The sequence below is a fragment of the Mycteria americana genome, chromosome Z (assembly GCF_035582795.1).
Source record: "Mycteria americana isolate JAX WOST 10 ecotype Jacksonville Zoo and Gardens chromosome Z, USCA_MyAme_1.0, whole genome shotgun sequence".
Lineage (NCBI taxonomy): Eukaryota > Metazoa > Chordata > Aves > Ciconiiformes > Ciconiidae > Mycteria > Mycteria americana.
The window spans coordinates 28,097,194-28,124,248 of record NC_134396.1 but is presented as its reverse complement, the minus strand read 5'-3'; the positions used below and the strand labels follow the sequence as shown (position 1 = coordinate 28,124,248).

Genomic DNA, 27,055 nt, shown 5'->3' with positions numbered 1-27,055 from the left:
GATTTAGCAGCAATTTTGGTGATTTATGTTACAGTTCTTGTTTATCCCGTAGGAACATGTCCTCCCCAAGGGTCAGTGCAGCCAGGCTCTGAGATGGTTTCACTGCTGCCACTGAAGGGACTCTCCACTGGATAGACAGCACCCACAGTTGCATCTTTTGCTCTGTTAGTCAGATTATACCTTCACCTTCTTGAACTTGAAAATTTAATTAGAGCCTAAATATGGTCAGATTTCAGATCCTTTACTGCTAGCTTTGTAAGGCAGGGGCTGTTATTTTGTTCGGTGTTTGTATATTAGGAGCATGTGGCCTCAGTCCTTGGGAATCACAGGCAGAATCACATCTAAAATAATAGGTTAGATCCTTCATGATGGCTCAGTGTTGCCTAGCACAAAGCAGGATGGACCCTGCTGCCCTCCTCTCCTAATGCTGTGGTAGTTCTGTAAGTGACTGGTCTAACATACGTTATTGCTAGTGACTCTAGCATAGGGATTCAGGTACCTAGAGTCATTTTAAAGGCCCAGAGTATCTTGTCTGACTTTCAGTTGCCACTCTGGAAGTGCAGGGCTCCTGTGAGCTCTGCATCATGTCTGCCAGCCTCACCTGAATGTTTTGAATGCCATGAGGTGCTGCAAGCAACACTAGACACCTATTTCAAGGCACCAGGATTACTCCCCAGGTGATCAAATGAAAGCCTAGGATAAGCAGCGCCTCTCAGTCACTCCCCCCCTTCACTGTCAGTATAGGACATGGACTTACTACAGCAGTTCAAATTAAATGTCCTCCTGTGCTGCAGAGGCCTTCATAGCTATTCAAGTGTACTTTTGCTGAAGTTAAATTTATCAGAATGGTACAAAGCTCCTTTAAATGTATTGGATGATTTAATGTAAAATCAGCAAAGTCTTTGTGCTAAGTGTTTTGCATATAATACTTCAAGGTCAATAGCTACCCAAAACATTTCCTTAGTTTGGGCAACTGCTTTGTGATGACGGATGCTCTTGACTTGATAGCAAAAATTTTAAAGCAAACAGGAATAATTTCAAATGGACTTACTTAGCACAGAAATCAGTGACGGATAGGGTTGGTTTTTTCTTTTTTTCAATAAGGCATTATGACCCCTTCTCTAGAGTCATTTAAATTAGGAAGTGTTACATTTACATAACTCCATAAATAACATTATCTTGTCACTTCCTGTGTCTGGCACTCTGCCTAGAGGTACAGTTAGTAATATTATCGTAAGTCGTATGTTCCTTCAGGACTGTTCTCATTTCCCTACAATACATCAAAACCCCTGACTAGGTGTAACAATTAGAACGGTTGTTCTCTCTTCAGTCGTGTGTGTTTCTCTGGCTGTATTTAGAAAGCACTCCTATGGAGAAAAGATTAGATAACGTTATAATTATTGCCATGCTTTCCTTTCACAGCACTGAAGTCTCTCCCTGGTACTTGGATTGATGTAAAAGTCTGAAACTGTTATTGCTCAGACCACCCCTGTATGTCATAAATGATATAGCAGTTACTGATACACATTGATGCTTTTTGTTTTCACATTTTCTAAAACAATTGAAACAACAGGAGTAAGCTATGGTTACTTAAAGTAAACGACTTAGTTCCAGGGCTTAGTTCCAGATAAAATGCCATATTTTTGTTCTGGCTCAGCTAGTAGTGATACCACAGAGACTGCTGCCCAAATCTCTTCTTAGCCCCACGTTTGGTCACTGACCAACCACAGTCACTGTGAGGGGGAATGGCATCCTGCCGCTGCATCAGTTACCGAGGGAGGACACCCTGAATTACCTGAGCCTGCTTTCCTGGACCTTTTGTCTGAGGAAGAAGATGGAGTACAAAACTTTCCAAGAGCTTTTGCCAGTATAACAGCTTTGTTCCTGGTTCACTGCAGATTTGGTGCCTGGTAGGTGGGCCCAGAGGTGTGGAAGCATGTCACCCTGGGGACATACAGGCACTAACACCATGCATGAAACTTCACCGTGATGAGAAGCACAGTCAAAGCCTCTGCTGGGAGCTTCACTGGGAGAAATTTTGGGAGCCTGTACCATAAGCGGGTGCACAATCCTGACCCCACGAGACAGTTGCTAATCACTTTGTCCTGGGACAATCTGCCATCTGTAAAGTCATGATCAATGTTTCTGAGGCCATCCTGTCACACCTCTACCCGAGGAGAGTGTACACAGATGTCAACGAGATCCTTTACACTTTGTTCTCTGGTGGCCCCTGAACTTAGGGGGCCCTTGATGGGACCTATGTTACCGTGCGGTGCTTGGTCTAGGGCAGCCATGATTACACAGGCTGTGAGGGCTAACACTCAGCTGTCCTGCAGGCCTTGGCAGACCCACTGTGCAAAGCAGAGCGGAGGGCGAATCCCTTGCTGCTTTGGTTGACTGCAGGGATAATGGAGGAGGCCTTTGCAGCAGGAGGATCCCATCAGCATTAAAATGAATTTGTTCCATACCATGCCCCTGTATGCCAGTGGTCCAGATTTTGTGCAGCAGGGACTGTGCAGAATATTGTGGGCTGCTACTTTGAATTCCTCCTGATGTAAAATTTGCCTGCTTCCCTATCTGGTGTAGCGTTATGATATGGGTTCACAGGATCAGTACTGTTAGAAGAGATACAAGGCAGCAAACGGGGATGGAGCTCCAGGCATGGATCTCTAACTGGGCAGCAGGCTTGGTGGTGGGCTTGCATCCCAAGATCTGTTCATGGTCTCCGTAGTGAATTCAAGTCTGCCATGCCACCCTTGAGGACTGGTTGTTGTCCCAGCTCTTAAAGAAGACAGTCTTTTCCTCCTTTGGAGCAATACTGATCTTTGGTCTCTGTTACCTGGCAACAGTCATGAAATTAGCAAAATCGTCGTAATGTCATTGACTTATTCTGCTGCTAGAAAAGTTTTTCGCTCTCTTAAAACATGTTTTGATGAGCAGTGTAATTTTCTTGGGCCCTGTCAAGCATCACCCCGGATGTTTTGGGAGGCTGAAGGGGTTGGCATCACTGTTAGGCTCAGAAATATGGGACAACAGAAATGACAGAGGCTTAGCATCGGAGGGAAGGCAATAGCAGGTGTCACAGGTAAAATGGTGACATGATATCAAGGCAGGCAAAACGATGGATAAATAAGAAAGTGGAGCCACTGATGGCTGACAGTTCCTGGCAAATGTGAAGGATGCCATTTGTCTCTTAATGCTTCATGATTTAGCTTGATCTTGAATGGCTTAAGAGCAGCCTGCTGGTGCTTGCATGCTTGGTACTAGTTGGAAGGCTTCACAGTGACAAGGCCACTCAGTGGCTAGGGTTTGCAAGTCCTCCTTTGGGGTTGGCATACTTTAAGTACAAACACAGAGCAGACCTTATGCATTGGCTTCATTCTGAAATAGTCTGGTTAATACACACCTCAACTGCTCTTTGATCCGAACTAAATGTGTAGTCATTGCAAACAACCCAGCATTACCTCTCAGAACCACACTACCACTCTGTCGTGGTTTAGCCCCAGCCAGCAGCTAAGCACCACGCAGCCGCTCGCTCACTCCCCCTCGGTGGGATGGGGGAGAGACTCGGAAGAGCAAAAGTAAGAAAACTTGAGGGTTGAGATAAAAACAGTTTAATAGGGAAAGCAAAAGCCGCGCACGCAAGCAAAGCAAAGCAAGGAATTCCTTCGCTACTTCCCATGGTCAGGCAGGTGTTCAGCCATCTCCAGGAAAGCAGGGCTCCGTCACGCGTAATGGTTACTTGGGAAGACAAACGCCATCACTCCAAATGTCCCCCCCTTCCTTCTTCTTCCCCAGCTTTATATACTGAGCATGATGTCATGTGGTATGGAATAGCCCTTTGGTCAGTTTGGATCAACTGTCCTGGCTGTGTCCCCTCCCAGCTTCTTCTGCACCTGGCAGAGCACGGGAAGCTGAAAAGTCCTTGACTAGTGCAGCAACAACTAAAACATCTCTGTATTATCAACACTGTCTTCAGCACAAATCCAAAACATAGCCCCGTACCAGCCACTATAAAGAAAATTAACTCTGTCTCAGCTGAAACCAGGACACACTCTAAGCCAGACCCCTAAATTACATGCACTTAGTTCAGTTTTGAAACACGGCCAAGATTTTAACTGTGTTAGTCAAAGCCTTAGTTTTGTCAGAACATTATTTTAAAAAGATATAGTCTGCCCTACTACCAAATGGGTGAAGCTGTATCTTTCAGTGGCTTAGATTTTAGTGTGGGAAGATTATTATTTTAAAGAAAAGAATGTTATCAATGATTGTGTCAATTGTTTAAAACAGTTTGTGTGTATGAGGTACACATTTCCTGTATACACTTCTTCCAGTTGCCCAGCTGATTTAATTTTTCTGTTAGAAAAAACAGACTAGGACTTTGGTTCCTCTCCAGGTAATCCAGAATTTAAGACTTTATCTTCATGGAATTATTCTTTCATGCTAGTAAGTAGTGGTTTTCCTGTGAAACATTAGTTACATGCTTTATACTAGAGTCAGTGCCCCTTGTTGGTAAGTCAATGGGAGATGTCTGTCACTCTGTGGAATGCTAATTGCTCTGTCCTCTCTCCTTGAGCCTAGATACCTGGGGAGTCTAGCAAGTGTGGCTAATGAACAACACATGCAGTGGCTGTGGGACTTCAGTGGGAGGAAGCCCTTTTGGATAGGCAAGTACATCAGCTGCCTGTCCCCTCCGAGGATTACAGTTCCTGTGCACTGTGGAAAGCAGGAACTGCTGCAGCAGTTCCAGCCCAGTTTTCAAATGTTGCATTGTCCTCAACTTTCTGCTGCTTTTGTTATTTCAGAGCAAGGCACTAAACTGAAAGCCATAATTTACCTGGCTAATTTTATAAGTCCTTATCAAAAAGAAGAGTTTATCATGTTGCCTATTGCTGAGTTGTTTTTGCCTTGAAACCTTTCCCATTTTAATACAAGCTGGGAAAATAATTTCTGGTGGAGCTCCTACTCTTTTGTTTATCTCACCTTTCTTTTGACTGTTACTTTATGTATCTCTAATTTATCTTTTTTTAAACTTTAAGTAATTCTTTATGTTACGACTAATTTAACGGTGTAATCTTGTATCAGAAATCTTGTGAATTAATTGGATGATCAGCTAAAGAAGATTTCATCACGTCATTTTAGATTTAGCTGTCTATTTATTATTATGCACCTTTCATTTCACAAGAAATGGAAAGAACTCAAATGGGCCTTCTCTGTAGCCTGATCCCTTTCTGTGAATGACTGCCTTAGCTCATGGATTACTGCTATTGCTTTCTTCTAACCCGTCTTGTTTCTGCTATACTGTCCACTTTTAGGTTCTTTTTTCCAATTGTGAACTGTAATTTTCAGCTCTTAGTCATTTTCTGAGATGGATTTACTAGCTATACTAAATTAACTTTAAAAACTACAGTTAGTTTGGGATCATGTTTAATGGTATCATGATACTGTTAACCTGAGAGAAATAAACTTCTCTGATAAGAATAAAGAGTACAAGACCATTGTGTCAATTTGCTGATTTGGTCTCTTCTAGTGAAGAAGATGGGTCATGTCTGACAATATGCCACCCACGTTGGTCTTAGTAACTCAGAGACTAAGATGTGTTTTAGTTTGTATTAATTAACACAACCTAATTTTACAGCTGTTAATTTCAACAGTGTAAACAAGGTCTACAAAGATCTGCAGGATTTTATTTTCAGATGGAATCTGAAGGCATCTGAGGCTGCCCAGACTTAAATACAACATTCTGCTTGGCATCTTAAGTATCAAACGAGAAACCTGGGAGGTGATAGACATGCAATAGATGGAAAGAGAGAAAATATTTTAGATAGACAATAATGAGGAAAAGTATATTTTCCCTTATTCAGATGGCACTAATTGCCTTATGAAATATTAAATTGTACTCTTCATTCTAATTGTATTCTTCCAGATGGGTTTTTTTCTCTCAGCACAATAGTGTATGCATTTTTTTTAAAAAGGGATAGAACAACATGCTTCTGTTGGCATCAGGCTCCAGAGATGATAAACAGCACTGATTTGGTCTTACCGATTTCACACAGGCTTCAACGACCAAGTCAATCCTGGACATTGGGAGTGGAACGGAGGAGAACCTGTCACCTACATAAACTGGAGAAGAGGCTCCTACCACTTTCCAAAGAGAGGAAGAAATTGTGTATTGGTGCAGAAGCGAGGAAAATGGCAAGCAACTGACTGCAGGAAGGTCAAACGGAACAGCTATATATGTTCAAGAAAGCTGTAAAGATTGGAGGATCCCTGTGAAAGCATGTGGACATTCATGTTGTTTCAGTTTTATTTATCTGCAGACATGTGAGGGTATGCAGTTAGAAAACTGTCCTAATTATCAGCAAGGTTTACTTTATATGCTGTCAGAGGTGCAGATGCATTGAACTCTACCCAAGGAATAAAGGTCAGTTGCAAAGATTAAGTCCATGTTAAGGTTGTGAACTCTCCCTAAAGACTTTGATCTGTCACTTACTCGTATGTATTTTTACACCAAAGAGCTAGGCCTGAAAGCTTTCATCACATTTCTGTGTAAAAATACCTATTTTTTTTAAAAAAAGAAAGTAGCACATCAGTCGATTTGCTTTGCTTTTAAGGAGGGGTTGTGAATTGGCTGTTGCTTTAATTCATTTGCAATAAAACCTGCAGTTTTACCCTGCAGTTACAAAAAGAGGAAGTCTGCTTGGAGTGGAAATGAGGGCAGACTCTGCTGGCTAAAAACAGGTCCTCTTGAGTGATGAGGGGAGGGACATTATGTCAGGAGACTGGGGCTTCTTTGGTGGATGCCCTGGTACAATGTCTTACGAAAATACCAACGGCAGGATTTAGTGACAGAGTACCAACAGCGAGCAAAGCCTTGTATTTCTTTTTCTGCCTCCCAAGGCCAGCTTCAGATCCTAGCGGATCTGCTCACACAGAGCTGCATACCATTTCACATTCCTAACCAAAATTGTTCAATGTTTTTTGGAGTTGCAGGATGGAGCTGTAATTTTTAGTGTAATTAAATAATGGGACCTCTGTAAATCCAATGCTATATCAAAGGATGATTTACACAAAAAAATTAATACTGAAGCTTAATCCTAGAATATTATCTTGGGATATTCAGTGATACATTAACATCAGTAGGATTTATATGTGTGTATAAACCAATGTAATCGCGAGACATATTTTGTACTAAAGCAGCTATGGCTTTTGAAGAGTATTAATCTAAGTCCTTATTAGGGATTTGAGGTTTTTAAAAATAATAATAAAAAAATCCAGATTTAGTTCTGAGACAGGCTTAAAAATCAGCATTTAATAGGAAAAAACAGCTGCCCATAACTTAATTTTAACTTATTTTAAATATATGCAGTTGCAGTGTTACCATTTTGTAATGTTATAGTAAATTTATATTTGACCTGTCAAAGATCTTGCTTTAGGACCTTCTTGCTGACAGCCTTAAAATTAAAAAAAGAAACAAGTCATAAGTTTCCTAAAAAAAAAATTAAAGCTCCTCTCAAACTCTCCCTCTGCCCGTGATGAGTGTGTGACAGTTGGTGTGGCACTTGAGTAGGGTGAATTTGCCCTGTACTTTACGAACTCACATCCATCTGCCTGCCTTCTGCCTAGCCTTGTCCCCTATCAGCTTGTCTATTTGGCCAGTCTCTGGATCAATTGCACCTCTACAGTATTTGCACCAGAGGTGCAAAACCTCCTTCTTCTGGGGGGGTTCCTGACAGCAATTTCTCAGTCCTGTGAGGGACAGATGCAGCAGAATCACCTCTCCTCTCTGGGCTGAGGGATGCTGTTCCAGGGATTATTTATCCCTCCTCCTTGCCTTTGGCATGCATGGGGTATTTACCCTTCCTCCTTGCCTGTGACATGTTAAATGAATATGCATGTGAGTAGCTGGACAGTCTTTATATATAGGAGAGAACCTTTCTGAAAGGACTGTAGCAGATAAGCACGAGCGCATTGCAAAATTGGAGGAAAAATACTGTGGACAGAACCTCATCACCCTTACTGTCGGTAACAACAGATACAGATAAAAGTATCTCCAGGATTTCTTTTTTTTGTCATGGTAATCTTTATGCCAAGCTTCTAGACACTTTTGCTAGACACTAACACTTTTGCTTAAGGAGTTTTCTAGATCAACATAGATAGGCTAATTGTTTCAAGAATTCCCCAAAACAAGTACCTCTGAGTACCTATCTAGACCTGTTTTTATTTCTGATAGGTTTCACTGCAGAAAAAATTAGGATCTTGGGATCTCTTGCTGTTGTGTTCTGGAATTCCAGGGAAAATTGACTAAGAGAGCTTGGTTAGACATAAACTTTTAATCCTTTAGGGCCTTCTTTTTGTAAAAATTGCTGAGTTTATTGGTTCTATCTTCATAAAACCTGTTGAGATTATTTAAATACCTCTCCTAATTATTTAATAAATGAATGACATCAACAGAGAGGGAATTTTGACCAAGGTGCTTGTTACTTGATCAGTAACTAATAAATGACGCATGCCTAGTCTGAGACAACAGTGATCTCAGAGGTTTGCTTTTGTGAGAAGAGGGGAAAACTTCCCTTTTCTGTATTTCACTTGAACTACTTTAAAGTGATTGAAGAGTATGAAGATTTCAGTACACAACAGACTGTTAGTTGTGCAAACTGTAAGTGTTTACTGGTTTCATTAGATCTAATACAATACACTAATGAAGCTAAAATTCTTATATTGCAGTGCAAGGATATTTCTGCCCTGAAAGGCTGCTGAATTGTTTTTTGATACAATAACCTGTTCCAAACATTTATTCCTAAATTTTAATTTGTCCTTAAAAATAAAGTATTTTTTCACACATTTTTACAGCTTTTATTAGAATACTGGATTCAAAGAATACGACATCCTCAAATCAGGGAAAGCACAAATAAATCACTTTTTCTGTTGCCATAGGAAGCTGTTGTCTCTAAGAGGTTTAGTAAAGGAAGGGCCTAAAATCCTGAGAAGTTACTGGGAATTTTTCCAGTCTTCAATACTTTTGAATTACACTCTGAGTAAACTCAGCAGAAAATCAGTATTCAGAGGATCAGCATCAGCAGGGGAATTTCAAGAGGCTGAAAGTACAAGCATGTAAATTCTGGTGTTCGCCTATGGATGCCACACTTTCTGCATAAACAGAGGATTTATTTCACCATGACTATCCATATGCCTTTTAAGAACAACAGAACCAAGATGCAGCAGTTCAGTGAAAAGAACCCAGCAGTTAGCCTAGATTTCTATGAAGGGATGGACAATGTGAGCTCTTTGTGTGCCTGTCGCTTTTAACCGCCTTCTCTCCCTGTCAAGTATCTTTTAAATCTGTTCACCAATTTCAAACAAATTTGACAGAGAAGACAATGGTTATGAAAAAAATTGATAGGCAACTGGCCACAGGAGCACTTCTTCCAAACCAAAATTTCTGAAACATTTGTGTTGTTATTAACTTAACAGAGATCAAATTTTTAATCTGAAAAAAATCAGAAAAGTTTTCCAGATTTCTTTTGTACACACTGAAACTTACTGGATGCCTTCAAGTCTTCATACACTCATTCTAAAATTATAATAATAGCTTTGAGAGAAGTATATATATAATTCAGTGAATACTGTGATTCTGCATTATTTACATCACAAGACTGGTGCTATTGTAATTCTTGTATTCAGAACCCTATATATATTGTTATGTTTAACTTTGTAATGTGTGTTAATACAAAACTGAAACATATTTTGGTGAGTACGTATTTCTTCAATTTCATAATGTCACAAAATTTTTTTTTAGTGATAACAAACATAGTGTGGGACATAGTAGAAATGTACTTATAGTTAAGCATAATATACCTACTGTTTATGCAGTTTCTGAATTCTGTTTCTTCTTTTGTATGAGCCTGTTCCTGAATTAATACTATAAGGACATCTGTATCGTGAGCAAACCATTTTTAAAAGAAAAAATGCTGTTCATTTTGAGAAGTAAAGTTAAGAAAAGTTACAGATCTGCAAACAGATATACAAGAGAGATAATGAATTCAAGAAAGACTGTCAGTCCATGAAATTGAATTTTAATATGATTCTTTATTTAAAGGAGAATATGAAAAAAAAAAGTCATTGTCCCTCATCTTCATGGAAGTCATCTTCATGGAGGAGATGCAGATGTCAGTTCTCCTCTCTTATTACCATTTAAGAAGGTATGTTGCTTATAATATGGAGAACTCTGCTACTCCAATTCAATTGCTTAACTACTATCCTCTGCATCAGTACACAAGCAGTATAAGGTTAGAAGACAAGAACACAAATAGGGTTTGTTTGTTTATTTTTATAGTGGTGAGATAACATATTTTTTCCGGTCAGATTCATTCCTAATGAATAGGAATCTGGTGTCTGAACTATTGGATATAAGCACAGTAAGCAAAGAATATCATTTTATTCATACACATGAAATTTTCAGGTAAGTCTAAATATATTTTTACTTTAATAAAAGAAACCTTATCTACATCTTCTTCCTTGGACTATGCTACAAACATTGTCTTGGTGTTGTCAGACTCTTCAGTGAATCACCACTGCTCTCTCAAGTTATTCATAGCAATCTAAGAAAGATGTGTCTTCCTGAAGACTGAAACGTCTCTTTGCCCAGGCTCTTTCTCCCCAGGCTCACTGTGCCACAGCTTAACAAGCTGAAGCAATCAAGCACATAACCGACATAGCTCCTCAGGCTGGGTTTGGAATTGGGTACGCTCTCAATTAGGCAGTACATATGTGCCAGTACCATTCCGGAGATGCTTCAGGAGCTGGACACCTGTCCAAAACCTACCAGCCTGAGAATTATAATAGAGATAAAGTCATCCACTGCATCATGTGCACGTACCTACAGGCACGAGAACATGGGCCAACAGAAATGAAAGAACGCTTAATCCTAGCCCTGCTGGACACACAAGTGAACGTTTTCAAGTGTGAGCATCTACATTTTGGCAGCAGTTTGAAACTTAAGACTCCAGTTCTGTTGCTACAGCACAGAGAAAAGAAACAGAGAAATGTGAACAGGAAGGTATAAATGAGTGAAGAAAGAAACAATGCAACAGAGGACTCGAAACTGAATAGCAAAGAGGGGAATTAATGATGTACATTATCTAAGGTTGAAGGTACAAACTAAACAGATTGATTGTTCTTTTATATCATACCTTGTGAAAAGCCTTTTGGATTCATAATTATAACTTTCCCATGAGGCCTGTATGTGGTCTGTTTCCCCGAAACTCAGTAAAACAAAGACGACAGATGTCTTTCTTTGATAAGTACAATAATTAGAGAATAAACTGCATAGCGCTAATTCATTAGTTCTGAGGTCTTCATATGGGTTCTGTAAAAGATATATCTGGATACAAGTTTGTCTACATAGGATGTGTTTCAAAAATGATAGGATATTGAATTGGGCTGTTATATATAAAATCCATTTTAATGATTTAATCATTAATCATGCTATGATGAGACTATTTAGCTCAACAGAAGGCAAGTAATTCAAGCACTGCCTAAGAATTATTTTTAGGCATCAACTGGCAGTGTAACTAATTACTCAGTTTATGTCCATAATGACTGAATAAACTATGGCTCTGAAACAAATGAATAATACCACTTTGCATTTGCATAGCACTTATCATCTATAGACCTGATAGTTTTAAAAGGATGGGCAAACATTCACTGGTGACTATTTCTAGTGAAAACAGAATGTCCTAAATAAATTGCTACTATGAAGGCAAATCAAAGCCTGCTTGAAAGACACTGCTGCATTTAGCCACAAGATTTAACAACCAAAATACAGTGAAAACATGTGCTATGCTTATATGAAAGGGTAATCAGGCAGGAAAACAAGTTTTTATAAAAGATACAGCATTGCTTTTTGTAGAAATCTGAGATTAGCTGTATTTGGAACATAATGATAATGTTCCCAGTCCAATCTCTGTTGTCAGTTATTAGTCTATGCAGTTGATGTCACCACAAAGAGACGTACAAATACTTACTATTTTTAACTGCAGAATGATTCTCCAAACTCGCTGTCTGAGCTGGGATGCCTTCCCGTAATGCAGGCAGGCTGCTGGCTGAGCTGAGAGGCTGAGGACAGATCTGCTACCTGTGCATGGTTATAGAGGCAGCTGACTCCAAACCAGATTTAGACCGTGTGTAAATATGGAACAAACTGTGCCCAGAGGTACCAGGTCCCATTTCTTACCAACTTTGTCTCTTGGAAAGCAGCCACAGCTTACTACCATAGGCATGACTGAACAGTATTAGACTGGCCTGACAGAACCAGAGCTGGCATGCTGCTTTTGGCTCTCAGAGATCTTAGGTAAAACCATCCAAGGAAACCCAGGAACTAGAACTGGCTTGACCTAGAGAAGAGAGCTCTGTTCTCTGCTTTCGGATTGCAGAGTGATTTGCAGAGTGACTTGCTGACACTGCTTTGCTTCAGCCTTCTTTCCTACCCTTCTGTAAATAATATTTTGTGCTTTTACATCTGAAGTGCTCTAAGGCAGGCCTTTTTTTCTTGCTGTATGTTACAGGATAGAACGGTACATAACATGAATGGATCCTGATCTTGAACAGGTGTTTTTCAGTGCCATTGCACTGCAAATATAACACAAGCAGCTTAACATCTATACATATATGCCAATACTAAGGTTTTTATACATTCCTTGTTAATATTTGCACTGCACCAATAACCCAGACCAGTTTAGTTCAGATAAAAGTGTCTGCGCAGCCCAATCATTCCAGTACTACCATTTACTTAATTTTTATCTGTGCATTGACACAGACATCCTTAAATCATTTGCACCATATCTGCTGCTTGCAAAATGATTTATTCTTTGTGAAGAGCTGCAGAAAGAACCCTCTGTAAACAGCAGTAATAAAAGGATTTTGCTCATATTCTTGCTACAGAGAAGAGAACCCTCTGGCAGAAACTTAAGATGCTATCTGGGCATCAAACCGTGCTTCAACCACATCAGATAAGAAGGGCAGAATACACCTTCACACATACATGTATATTTATTTCTTTCAGGGCAGACTGGGGTAAAATTTAACTGAGACTTAAAAGCCTTTTTTCTTTTACCTCGAAGGTAAAAGAAATTTCCTGAATTTCCTTTTTAAGCAGGCTTTGAAGGGAGGTAAATTGGGCCTTTCAGGCACTTAAGTTTTCAATTTTGTAAACATACATGTGAGTAATTTAATGCAATTTTGCTTATATGGATAAAGTTAAATACAGACATTACAGGATCAAGACCACAGCTGGAACTTTTAAACAGAAAGAGCTGGTTTATCACTGGTCTAGACTTAGAGAAAAAGCACTTCCTGGCAAAGGAAGTGAAAAATAGCTGAAACAGATAAAAGCAAACAGAAAAAACACTTCTGTTGTGTTGTTATAATCCAGAAGGAATAATCTTTAGCTTGTTTAAGTTAGTGTTATATTTTTAAATTCTGCAGCAAAGAGCTGCAAAAATATATGTTGCTTCAAATAGTCAAATCTTGTGTTTGAAGGGCATTGCCAAATGTGTCAGACCCTTCTGTGTCAATATAATACATAGGTCTGAGTATCAGCCCAATTTTGTAACTCTGTGAGCAACTAAAATAAAGAGAAAAAAAAGAAGGAAAACTCAAAATATAGTGTCCTTATCTTTGCTGAATAATTTTGAATGACTAGTACCAACATGCACCTGATACAAGGAATTTTAGTTCCAAAGGTCAACTGCTTCAGTTCAGTTTGTTGGCCAATAAAGATAGGAAGTGAGGATTCAAGTTGCACTTCTAGGCTACTTAATTAACTACCTACCATCAAATTAATCCTCTTGACTCATTGTTGCTCCACCATAATGCTGCACATGCTTGTGTAAATATGATGCAAGGACTTTTTACAGGCATACCTCAGAGCTGATCTTGTTGCAGATGCCAGCATTTTCTATGATTTCACTCCTGATAATTGTGGGAGAATCTGCCCTCCCAGGGCACACCTGACACTTCAGGAAGGCACCAACCCAGTGGCAGAATTAAATTGCTCTCAGCTGAAATTAGAGAGCAATAAAGCCTGTGCTTCACGGCTGTGCTTCCCTTAATGAGATCATCACACGGAGGTCAAGCCACAAATACACTCTAATGTTGGTGTGTGAACCCCATTCTTGCTGAAGCTCCATGCACTTCTGTCTCAGGATGGACCTCAAGATTAGAACAAATTTTAAGTCAAGTGAATTATGCATTAAGGAAAAGCTCTAGATCTCCAGTAATTTTGTGCTAAGTCAGTGCCTCACAAGGATGTTTCTAGGCAATTGGTTTACTTCAGTTATCAGGCAATAAACTAATTCCCTGGAAATTAAAGTCAAATAACTCCATACATCTAGTACAGATCACCCAAGTTTTCAAGACTAATAAACAGATTAGCTACAAACTTGTCTACTGATAGACTCTTTCTGGTAGAAACAGGAGTGTGTAGAGATTAGAGTACCTAAATGGCAAATTAGCTGAAGCAGAACTTCCTTTTAGTATTTTCAGATTAGGATCAATGTTTGTGATGTTTATTAAAAATATCTTTTCCTTCTCCCCAAACTTTCCTCTGAATGATGTTCTATCAGATTTTTTTTCTTACATGTTGCACAGCATGATAATTTTCCAAAAGACACCTCTAGCTGAGGGTCTAGTAGTCTTTAGATATTGCTGTTGAGACATTGATGTCTAGAATCATAAAATATGTCAGTTCTAACGTTTTGCTTAAATCATCATTTTGTTTACCAGCCTTACAGGATGCTGTAGTGGCTTTGGTGCCTGAACAGGATGTAGCAGTGTTAGTTAATCTTGAGAACCTGGGGCACAGAGTTTCTTTACCCTAGGACCTTTTACTCTGGGCTAGCGACATGTCTGCACTCCAGCAGCTGCAAACCTGCTGTGAAGGAGGTGAAGCAAGGGCTAGTGCTCTCTGCCAGATTCCTCCGGCTGTGTGAGCACCAGTCTGCCAGTTTGCAGTGGTGCTGCTGCAGGCCTTGGGTCATATCCCAAATGTGAAAGACCAAAATTAGACTTAACTTTTGAAAGCATGGGCCAATATGATGTCTCCAGATCCAGCTTCATGTTTTAGCAAACTTTAATCAGCTTGCCTTTTCCTGTTGTGATGAAATAACACTCCCTGTTTTGACAGTCTCTGGCTTTGTGGAATGGAAAGTAAAAATAAACAATTAAGACCACATTGAACATGCTAATACACAACCTCAAATGTTTCCTTAATTCCTAGGCCTAAGCTAGACAGCTTATCCAAACATCTCCTCCTGTTGACTCCTTCTGTCCCCCACACCATCCTGGGTTACTAGATTTTAGATAGGAACTTCTAATACACATAATCCAGATTGAAAGCAGAGTTTCATTAGCACAAACTCCCCTATCATAATTGTAATCTACAGTAAATGAATGCAATTAGCCACACCAGGGTCTCCCCTGAGCCCTCCCCTCCTCTGCACACAGACAGCAGCCATAAGCTGACACTTATAAAGCTAGCACTCTACGTTCACGGGGATAGCAGCAGGCCTACAGGGTTGCACTTTTCAGGATCATGTCACTGCTTCTCCTTCAGCTGTTAGTGCTCTCATGTCTTGGAGCCACAGAACCACAGGGAGATTCACCGCAAAGGAAAAGCAGAAGGCCATTCCAGCACCTTTTCTACCTGGACAAAAATATGCTTGAAAGCCAGAGTTTTCCTGAGCTGGTGGGAGAAAACCCAGTAGGTATTGAGAAAACTCTGGGAGAACCAAGCTTTTTTGTAGCAATTCCACAGACGGCATCTGAAAGTGAGAAGCAAGAGGGGAAAAAAATGTCCAGATTCATCCTTCCCAACGCAGAACTCCATGCAGACCAGAACCTGAGAACCTGGGCAGCACCCAGAGAGCTCTCTCCTGTGGAAAACTTTCCTCCGTCCCACTATTCCAGCAAGAGGGAGGCTGAACCTCCCTATAGAAAAGATGCCAAGAAATTTTGGGACCACTTCATGTTAAAGAAAAATTCAGCATCTGAAGAGGTTGTCCTGCCAATCAAGACCAATGAAATGCACCAAGAAAACTGCAGAACCTTGCCTTTTTCCCAGGTAAGAACAGGTGTCCAAGATCAATAAACCCGTCCTTTCCCCTGCCTCTTGTAATCAGCACCCGGAGACACATGGGTTAGTTCATTTGCTAAGTCACTGGGACACTTCAGAATGCTCAGACATGATAAGCAGCTGAAAAACACTGCTGAAAAAGGCTGAAAAAGCTTTAGTCTGATGAGGCAAACTGCTAAATTGCAGCACTGGAAAGCCACATGTTCAGCTTTCAGAGAGTTATTGATTCTTTTATGCAAAGATGTTCTGACCTAGTCTGAGCAAGCAGGGCAGTGGTGAGTAATTATCTATTCAATGAATATACATCTAAACAGTTTATATACATGAATTACCTGTGTGTATATATATGTATATACATATACACATATGCATATATACAAAAAGAGTCCTGGGGCAAGTATTTACAGGAGAAGCTCGTTGTTTTCTTACAGTTAAGCAAGGATTCCTTTCTGCTGTATTAATCGGAAGACTGATACATACATCTAATTTTGTGCTAGGAATGCTGGAGAACTGGTAAACTGTCCCATGCACAGATGAAGCCATTCTGTCATATTGTAATAGCAAGATAAGCAAACAGTATAGATAGAAGTGCTGTAGTCCTCATAAGGCAATATCTATTCTCACTGTTTCTGTAATCACAGTCCGTCAAGGACCATGTTTTTTCACATCCCTCACTAAATTTATTTCACTGGCAGACATATGCAAATATAGATGTGGCCTAGAAACTTGCACCTTTTACTTTTTGTGCCGTGTAATATGGCAAGCTTTCTCCAGGATGGCTGCAGTTATGCCAATATAAAAGTGCTAACTTCAGTCTAGATTTTTATGGTTTGGGAGTTGATATAGGCTCTCCTGATACAAGGAATTGTTATTCTTGCAAACCAGGAGATTACAGAACTTCCATTGCGCTATTTAGATCTTCCTGAAAAAAAAATGCTAAAGAACATTATGCCTCTTCTACATGGAAACAAATCTCCAAGATTACAGTTTAGTCTAGCTTGTGGTTTATATACAAGAACGTTGGGCCAAAATGATGTTTTAAGTCCTGCTAAGTGGGTAAGAGTGCTTAACCATGTCAGAAATGTAGAACTCAAAGAACGATTAAAAGGTAAATATGACAAACCCACCTATTGGATTTTCCCCTGTCAGCTCACAAAGGCTCTGATTGAAGCAGATTTCGCCTTTGTGGTTCAATCTAAGAATTACCCATAGGAACACTAAAGTTTCCTTTTAAAAGCTCTTATGTTTTACCGCTTGCTTGACTTAAAAAATAAACATGTTTAAATATTCTGAGAAGAAAAAATACAGTGTTTGGGGATTTTTTTTTTGCCTTCATGCCTTCTAGCAAAGTCCATGGGCCATTCATGTACCGGGAACTTCAAACTGCTTTCTGTTTCAGGGTGTTACTCATGAGAGCTGTGAGAAGGTGATGGTACAGAATAATCTGTGTTTTGGGAAATGCAGTTCCTTTCATGTTCCTGGTCCAGAAGATCGTCTTTATACCTTTTGTTCTCATTGCTTGCCCAGCAAGTTCTCCATGAAGCGCCTGGATCTCAACTGCACCAGTTCTGTCCCAGTGGTCAAAGAAATCATGATTGTAGAAGAATGTAAATGTGAGACTCGGAAGACTAAAGACCCTGCGACTGGATCTCTACGGTCAGACTTGCATGCAAATGTACACGAGCACAATTAACCTGTGCAAAGTACTTCTTAACCCCTTGATTATATGAATTTGGCAATGAAAAACACCAGAGAACTAAAGCTTTCATCACACTGGTGCACAAAAGTATTAAACATGTAGACTGTCTACTTGAACTGCTTCTCTGCTTTAACAATAACTTTACCTAAAATGTAACAGATGTTTCCTTGCAGCTGTTAAAGAAATGGAGATGAGATTACTGGGCTTTTGTGTAGAGTTCTTACTTTAACAAGGGAAACCTTTAAAAAATTTTCCACTCTTCCTATCATTGTTTATAGGATGCTAGTAAACAACAGCTGAAGAACTAGCATGATTTATCTGTGCAAAACCCTAATGTATTGGCTGGTTTACATGGCCTTTGCTTGCAGGGACTGCCAGTATAGCTCTGCTGGCAACACAGATGAGGCTTTAGTCTCTTCCTTGCAAAAACAGGTCTACTTTTACATCAAGATAGTGGCTGGAGAGTGTAAAATATAAATGGACATAAGGCAGATAGAGAGCTGTGGCTAGTTAAGCCACATTCTGATTGCTCCCAGCTGGAGTTCAGTTCCCCGTGAAAACTAATATACCTCACAATTTACAGACTTAGATAGTGGTTGCAAAGGATATTTTGCCATAGAAACCACTTACTCTCCTACACGCCTGCATTTGCTCTGCATGGTTTTTCTATTGGAAGCGTAACACAGTAGAAGGAGGAAAAAAATATTAAAAATGGTATACTCCTACAGAAAACATCATAAATGAATGGATTGTTATCATTATTATTTAAATTCACTGTGGAAAGACAATGCACGTTTTCTAGTCTGATGAATTTTAACCTTGTCAGTGACACCAAGGTAAAGTTTAAGTAAGTAATGTTCTCAACACCTAAACTAAAGCAGAAAAGGCATTCATGAGGTAGAAAATCTGCAGGAGGATTTTATCAGCATGGCAATATCCATATAGCTTTATAGGAACAGCCGAGAAAACTCTCCGTTAGGAAAGGTCTGAGCCTAGCACTAGCCAACCCAGCACCAGTGGCTGTTAGCTGAGCTGCTGCCTCTCTGCTCTCTCCAGCTGCTTCGGCCTGGATTTGTCTTGCAGACCTGGCACACCAGACAGCGATCAGCAGCTAGATTCAGCAACTAGACTTCAGCCTGTTTCTAACCCAGCTCCTTCAGTCCTCTGGGAATCTACTCCACTGCTATTACCAGACCCTCGGACCTCGGCCCCTGTTGTTAAACTATCCACAGCTCTTTTTTAGGGTATTGGAAATCAGTATTGATATAGCTGGTCAATTCAAGGGTTGGGTACATGATTCCTTGTATTTGAACTGCACTGTGATATGAAGCGTCTTAATAGCCTGTCAAAAAATATGCTCAGCATCGCTTTGGAGTGCAAGGCGCGTGTTTAATATTTACTGAAAATTGCATCTGAATGATACTCTGATACTGGATCTGAACTGCTGCAATAGCTGTTTGCTTCTGCGGGTCACCTGCAGTGAGCAAACTGAAGGTTAGTGTATAGTTACCTTTCATTATATATAAACCTGTTTTTAAAGAATAAAAATTGTATACTGAAACTGAACAAAGCCTTCTCTCTATCCTTTTACACTAAGGACTGATGTGCAAACTGTGTATGGCTGTTTGTATGTTATGGCATGATAGATGATGTCATTCCAAGTAACAAGCTGTCAAGGTGTTATCAACCCTGTATTGAATGCAATAAAGGAAATACATATTTTAACTTAATATTTATTCTAGCTTCATTATGCTGATTGATATTCTCAGGATGCTAGTGCAATGAACTAGAACCCAGATTCAGGAATTTACCTTCACATGTTAGGCTGCATTGAGCATGAATGGGCTCAGGTTATGACCAAAGAAAGAAAAGCTTTTCTAACAGGCCAAGTAGCACCAGCTAGCAACCGTACAGTTTCAGAGAACAAAGTAATTCTTTACGGCTCATGTAGAGATTTTTCCAGTAGAGATTCCTCCTCACTGGGCATGTCCAATTGCACAGTCAGCCCTAACAACTGGTACTTTCTTAAAGCATGCTGTGTGCAAGTGGAAAAGCTAAGAAACAACTCTCTGCCTTACCATAAGGTCCAAACCTCAGCAGCTTATCAAACCTTTGTGAATTATTGTGTGTGATTATTAGTGTTCGTTTTTAATCAAGCCTAAGGAAGAAAAGCACACAAAGTATCAAAGGTCCCAACTTTTTTCTCTTTATTCCTAATATTATTTTTTAATCTGAAAAAGCTAAATCTTCTCAGGTTTCTAATCACTGATGCTTTAAAGCTGTGTGAATATATAAGAACGTTTGTCTGCATTTTCTTTTTTTCTGAAATGCAAGTATGTTTTAGGTTTGATACTTGCAGAGAACCACTTGAAGGTAGGACCTACATACACTCCCAGTAAATCACAAGTCAATTAAAAAGAAAAAACCTTCCAGTCTTGTAATTTTGATATGACTGACTGCTAAACTGTGACTTTTGCACATAAGGACGGCGGAACTGAAGCTATATTGTGGACTGTAAAGTATTCAGCCTAATTTTTAAAGCTCCTTCTGTGTGCTGAAGCATTATTGCAGTCAAAGAAAGCTATTCACGTAAGGAGTTTGCAGGACCAGACAGTGTGAATTTGCACAGCTTAAAAGTCGGTGAAAAGAGGTAATGACAGCTGTAGTAATTGCTAATTAGATTAGTGCTGTAGGTTTTTTGGACGAATGTTTAATTAACCCAGCAATGACTGGTTGCATGTAATTAGCACAGTATTCTGCAAAATCAAGAATGTGTTAATTGGATCAGATTTCTCAGCCTTTAAAAATTCTGTATTAGGAATAAGTTGTGCCAAGGGGCTAACAGGATTTTGCTCTCTCAGCACAACTATGATGGCCTCTACTAGCATAATGATGTGGGTTAGAAAGGTGAGGAGTGTGATCCCTATCACTATATGGATGCTTCCAGTAGTAATGCCATTATAGCAGCAAACCTGCATGACTTTTACTTGTGTCCATTCAGAGGCTGCATGCTTTCTGTAATGAAAGCTTTTCCAATGTAACTATGCTTACAATGGAAGTGCTGTTAATGTGATCTCTTCTATTTCAGAGTGTTCCTTGTGCAAACCTATCTTGCAGAACAAGACTAAGCCACAGTTGCAGAGCTGTCTGAAAATTCAGCTCATTCCCAAGTGGAGTTTGTACACTTCTGCCATTTTATTTTATTTACTGCCTCTTTTCCAAATGGGTGTGCTTTACCTTGAAAATAATTGAAGAGAAGCACTGTTTATTCTAATTGCTTAAGCAAAATAAATCTTCAATACAGGCTATTCTCTTAAACAGGGATTTTATGCATCCGGCTTTAATGCCTGTAATTACATCAAACACTGGAGTTACATCAAACTCTTCATGGAATTCTGTGCAAGCATATATCCAAGGGAGGAACCTCTGATGTTGCACTCAGTACTTCATGCTGTGCTTGGTACTTTGTTCACCATTTATGAAATATTCACAGCTAACCTCATGGCTGTCAGCTAACAAGCTTTAGCATGTTTTACTGACAGGTGGTGAAATCTCTTGCAGTACTTTCTCCTAAACGTACTAGCTCCTTGCTGCAACAGCAAGATGATGAGATTCCCTACTCAGAGGGAAGCTCCCTGCCTGTCTGTACAGCTGCATAATCACATCACGTCCGGGATGCGCCTGGGAGCATGTGCTGTGCAGGATGGTGCATGTGAAGAGGTGTGGGGTTGAGGCTACCTCAGGTCCTCCATCAGGCAGCTTGCCAGTGGAAACAGGAAACATCAATAGTGAATTATAAATATTTTGCATTTGCTGTTTTGCTCAACCTAACTCCTTGAATATCTGGTATGCAGCCACCAACTTCAGCTCCCCTGAAATCTCTCTCTGGCAGCTGCACATGCTCCTTCTTCTCAGATAAGAAAGAGTGGGGATGAGAAGACTCTGTAGCTGGCGTGCTGCAATATTGATAAAAATATTAGCTGTCCACACTGAGAACAAAATCATCCTGTTTACAGTGTGTCGTGCTCCATGGCACCAGCAAAATGCACTTCAACTTGAAAAACAAAAACTGGACGAAAACCTAAAATCAATAGTAAGAAAAGTCAGGGCCAGCCTTGTTTCTCTAAGGCCTTTCCTGAGGCATTTTTGTTTTGCTGGTTTAGGGTATTGCTATTACGAGCCATTTAGTCTGATGTTCTGCTGGTGGCTGCAGCCTGCAGGCAGGGTGTTCAAAGAGAGCAGGCATGTACCTAAGCTGCCTTTCCGAACAAGGCAGCATCTCAGCTTAACCCTCTGCTGAAGCTGGTTCAAACTCACCTCGCACTGCAATAGATAGGGAAGCACTCAAGCAGTCTGTTGCCCTGCCTGGACTTCAGACAGCAGCTCCTGGAGGGAGAGAGCTAATGCTAGGACATCTGCAGCTGGACGTTACCGGAGGACGTTACTCCTCACACCATTGAAGTGCCTTGGATGAAAATTAACTCCCTAAATTAGACCACTGCCTGGTCTAGCTTAGCCCCCAGGTAACCTATCATCTGGGCTGGGGGATCAGTAGATTTCACCATGCCTACTACTGAGGCAGACAGATTGGAAAACATATCTTGCCTTTGATTTTTCTAGTGATTAGGCCAGAGAGAAAATGGAGCCCAAGAGACATTTTCCTTTAGTTTAACATCTATTGCCTCATCCTCAGTATGTGACATAGTGACTGACAAAACTTCTGGGCCAGGACAGGTTTTGGTTCAGCACAGCAGGTCATTAACACAGACCTCCATCTTCATGACATGGATCTTCATCATATGAACAATTTTGCTCCCATTCTAGAGTCTACAAGTGTCTGCTATGTACATCAGCAAGGTTTACAACAAAGTGAGCGATGCAACGGTGCTGCAGAAAAGAAGTGGCAGTAACAAACTGCACAATTTAAAAGGATCCTGGAAGACGAGTACTGTTGCGAAGGCTGATTTCTCAGCCTAGGAGATATCTGTGCACAGACAGCACCCCTTCTGCACATCAATCAAGGGGCACAATTGGGCTCAAAATGAAGCCTGGAAAACAGTCTCATGAAGCAAGGGGCTCGTAAGCAGTAAGAATCACGGGAGTCACAGCGCATACCTCTCTCTTGCATGCGCTCTCCATAACAGAGCATCAGCTGTTACTGCACATGGCTTGATTTTAGCATGCTGATTTAATATTTACAGAGTGCCAATAAAATTTGTATGATGACAGCTGGTGGCTCCTGTGGTAATTTATAAACAGCAACAACAACACAACATAGACATCAGAAACTCCAAGAGGAATTCTACACTATTGTGCAATATTCAGCACTGAAGAATGTGGGTATTTTTCTAATTTTGCAGACTTTTAATAACCTTTCTGTAATATATCCATATTGGACTTCATGTAAAGTTGATATTATGCAAAGCTAGTATTTCCCCTAGGTATGCTTCTTCCTTCGGAACAGAGTTCACCACAAAGACTCATTATCTATCTATCTGGATTTGATACTCTGGCAAAAGTGTCAGGTAACTTCTATAGTCTGAGCCTTTGCAAGTACAACTGGGAAGTCCAGCACATGATTGTCTGCTTTTCTTCCTGCACTGTGCTTCCCCAAAATAAATATTAACAAATGGGAACTGCTGTGCTGATGACTGAGCCAGAATAGACTACTGCCCTTGTTCCACAACCTGTGTTTACTCTGCACATCCATGAGTAGAAAAGAGTAAAATACAATCTGTCTGACAAGACTACAGATCTAATGACTGGCCATTATCAGTGTACCACTACAGAAACACAAATACCTGGCATTTGACTAGAAGATGACATTATTGGCTGATACTTTTTCATTCTACAAGAAACCTTCATCGATCATACTATACTGCTTTATTTATCTTTCCATTTCGTTTCCCAAGTTCTTGGTTTCTTTCCCACTCTTTGGTTGGTTGGTTTGGTTTTTTTTCATCTACATGTATTCTTCCAATCAGTGAAAAGTTTTCACAGCTTATTATGTCTTTTACATATTGGCATAAATTCATATGTGAAATTTGTCATGGAATAGAGGCAGAGGCTGTTTTTTATTCCAACAACCTTTCCAGTGATTCTTTTCCCCGTGTTTTTTGATAGTCCAGTTAATATGTCTATTATTTTCAGTGTCCCCTGTTCCTAGGGACATATGTAGGTTGTTCTTGAGGAAGCGCTGTCTTCTGGTTTACCTGGAACATGCTTCATTCTCTTTCCAGACAACCTCCAGTTTCTGCTAAGAATATGTATTTTCAGGTCAGAGCAACTTTAGCTTGAAATGTTAACAATTGCCCTGTGGATTGTGGACACTGAAAAATAAATCAGGGCAAGGTCCAAAAATCTTGACAAAAGCCTGAAACCCACCTAAACGCTAAACTGACCTTTTGGGTACCCTCTTTTCAGAATAGTCATATTATGATTAAGTTTTATGAAGAATGTTATCAGTAATAAAGAAGAGCTTTCCGTATCGGTGGTGATGGCTGTATTACTCTTCGTCCATTTCATCCATCATTGTGTAGGAAAAATGCTCCTTGGCGAGAGCCCATCAATTTACAGTGGGAACCATGCCACTCAGACAGATGGGGATACCTTTAGGTAGCCAAAAGATCATGTATGTGCATCAGCAATGGGTGCTCAAGGCACAATTCCCAGCTGGGAACACTGAAAATGCTGTCCGTTACAAGCTGTCTGTGGCTCTTAGCCACTGCTAATCCCTCGTGGGACAGAATTATCTTTTAAAAACAAAGATGGGTTTCTGCGGCCATGTGAGGGCCCTCTGTGAGCAAGTGGCACAGCACAGCAGGGGACCCAAGTGTCACAAAAATTTCACAACTGGCCTGTGCTGACCGAGGAGAGAGGCTAGGACGCAAAGTATAGAATTACGAGAGTAGTTCCTTATTCATGCGCGTGAGGTGTCCTATTCAAATTGGGGCACACCAAATGCAGTTTTACACATTGTCCTTATACACAGGGTCCTTACACCTTTCAAGTGTTCAGACACATGATTTGACCACTCACTACTTAACACATGCATACTACTATTTTGAAAAACAACTATAATTCTGGGCTGCCATCATCCATTTGCTTCTTTCTTGATCTAGGTGTCCCTGGAGTTGGTCTTTTTTACGATGCCAGTTAATGGGAGGGTTTCACAGAGGTGTTGAAGGGGCTGGGATGCTGGCGTTCCCTTGGTAGTCCAGGGGTATCCTGTCTTCTTTGTGGATGGCTTTAAGATTCTGAGAAACAAAAGGTCACAGAATCACAGAATCACAGAATCATATAGGTTGGAAAAGACCTTTAAGATCATCGAGTCCAACCATAAACCTAACACTGCCAAAAACCATCACTACACCATGTCTCTAAGTACCTCATCCAAACGTCCTTTAAATACCTCCAGGGATGGCGACTCAACCACTTCCCTGGGCAGTCTGTTCCAATGCTTGATAACCCTCTCGGTGAAGAAAAATTTCCTAATATCCAGTCTAAACCTCCCCTGGCGCAACTTGAGGCCATTTCCTCTTGTCCTATCACTTGTTACCTGGGAGAAGAGACCGACCCCCACCTCTCTACAACCTCCTTTCAGGTAGTTGTAGAGAGCGATGAGGTCTCCCCTCAGCCTCCTTTTCTCCAGGCTAAACAGTCCCAGCTCCCTCAGCCGCTCCTCATAAGACTTCTGCTCCAGACCCTTCACCAGCTTCGTTGCCCTTCTCTGTACGCGCTCCAGTACCTCAATATCCCTCTTGTAGTGGGGGGCCCAAAACTGAACACAGTATTCGAGGTGCGGCCTCACCAGTGCCGAGTACAGGGGCACAATCACTTCCCTAGTCCTGCTGGCCACGCTATTTTTGATACAGGCCAGGATGCCATTGGCCTTCTTGGCCGCCTGGGCACACTGCTGGCTCATATTCAGGCGGCTGTCAACCAACACCCCCAGGTCCTTCTCTGCCAGGCAGCTTTCCAGCCACTCTTCCCCAAGCCTGTAGCGTTGCATGGGGTTGCTGTGGCCCAAGTGCAGGACCTTGCACTTGGCCTTGTTAAACCTCATACAATTCACCCCAGCCCATCGATCCAGCCTGTCCAGGTCCCTCTGCAGAGCCTGCCTACCCTCCAGCAGATCAACACTCCCACACAACTTGGTGTCGTCTGCAAACTTACTGAGAGTGCACTCGATCCCTTCGTCCAGATCATTGATAAAGATGTTAAACAGAACTGGCCCCAACACCGAGCCCTGGGGAACACCGCTTGTGACCGGCCGCCAACCGGAGTAAACTCCATTCACCACCACTCTCTGGGCCCGGCCGTCCAGCCAGTTCTTTACCCAGCGAAGAGTACACCCGTCCAAGCCATGAGCAGCCAGTTTCTCCAGGAGAATGCCGTGGGAAACCGTGTCAAAGGCTTTACTGAAGTCTAGATAGACAACATCCACAGACTTCCCCTCATCCACTAGGCGGGTCACCTTATCATAGAAGGAGATCAGGTTGGTCAAGCAGGACCTGCCTTTCCTGAACCCATGCTGGCTGGGCCTGATCCCCTGGTTATTCTCTACATGCCGTGTGATAGCACTCAGGATGATCTGCTCCATCAGCTTCCCCGGCACCGAGGTCAGGCTGACAGGCCTGTAGTTCCCCGGGTCCTCCTTCCGGCCCTTCTTGAAGATGGGTGTCACATTCGCTAATCTCCAGTCAGCAGGGACTTCCCCAGTTAGCCAGGACTGCTGGTAAATGATGGAAAGGGGCTTGGTGAGCACATCTGCCAGCTCCTTCAACACTCTCGGGTGGATCTCATCAGGCCCCATAGACTTGTGAGTGTCTAAGTGGTGCAGCAGGAGTGTCTAATGGTGCAGCAGGTCCTTATATTCAAGGTGAGGGCTGTCCTTCTGCCCCTTGCAGTGAGCTGGGGACCTTCAGTCATGCTGACTTAGCAGTGATCATGCAATATACAAGGTAAAATACGTATCTCTTAAGAAAGCTAATACAATTTCATATTATAAAGACTAACTAGTACAATAGTTAGGCACGGAGATTCTCCTAACAGGAGCACGGAAGCCGAGGCGGAGGCTTTGTCTGCAGCGCTTACGTTTTACCAGGAATTGCAAAGGGACGCTACAGAGGGGAAGGAGAGCGAAGGACTCATCTTGACTAAGGTCTGCGCTCGGGAGCGGGCCTGCGCCAGTCAGCTCCAACAGGGGAGAAACACGGCTGCTC

The 27,055-nt window shown here is 41.2% G+C and overlaps 2 protein-coding genes across 2 annotated transcripts in view; both read left to right on the top strand.

The window, feature by feature from the left end:
* Window positions 1–10,422, top strand: part of FREM1 (FRAS1 related extracellular matrix 1) — a 77,553-nt gene extending 67,131 nt beyond the window's left edge. Inside the window, exons 37-38 of the mRNA XM_075527418.1 lie at window positions 4,582–4,667; window positions 6,057–10,422. Of these exons, the coding sequence (XP_075383533.1) occupies window positions 4,582–4,667; window positions 6,057–6,256 (286 nt within the window). The 3' untranslated portion in view covers window positions 6,257–10,422. The remainder of the gene's footprint in view (window positions 1–4,581; window positions 4,668–6,056) is intronic.
* A 5,170-nt stretch (window positions 10,423–15,592) lies between these two features.
* CER1 (cerberus 1, DAN family BMP antagonist) lies at window positions 15,593–17,825 on the top strand. The gene is made up of 2 exons (XM_075488432.1): window positions 15,593–16,120; window positions 17,532–17,825. The coding sequence occupies exons 1-2, from the start codon at window positions 15,593–15,595 to the stop codon at window positions 17,823–17,825; spliced, it is 822 nt and encodes a 273-aa protein (XP_075344547.1).
* Window positions 17,826–27,055: the final 9,230 nt, after the last annotated feature.

Coding starts and splice junctions, on each gene's coding strand:
- CER1 (XM_075488432.1), top strand. CDS start 15,593: ATGTCACTGCTTCTCCTTCAGCTGTTAGTGCTCTCATGTCTTGGAGCC. Junction 16,121..17,531: donor GAACCTTGCCTTTTTCCCAG/GTAAGAACAGGT, acceptor TTTCTGTTTCAG/GGTGTTACTCATGAGAGCTG.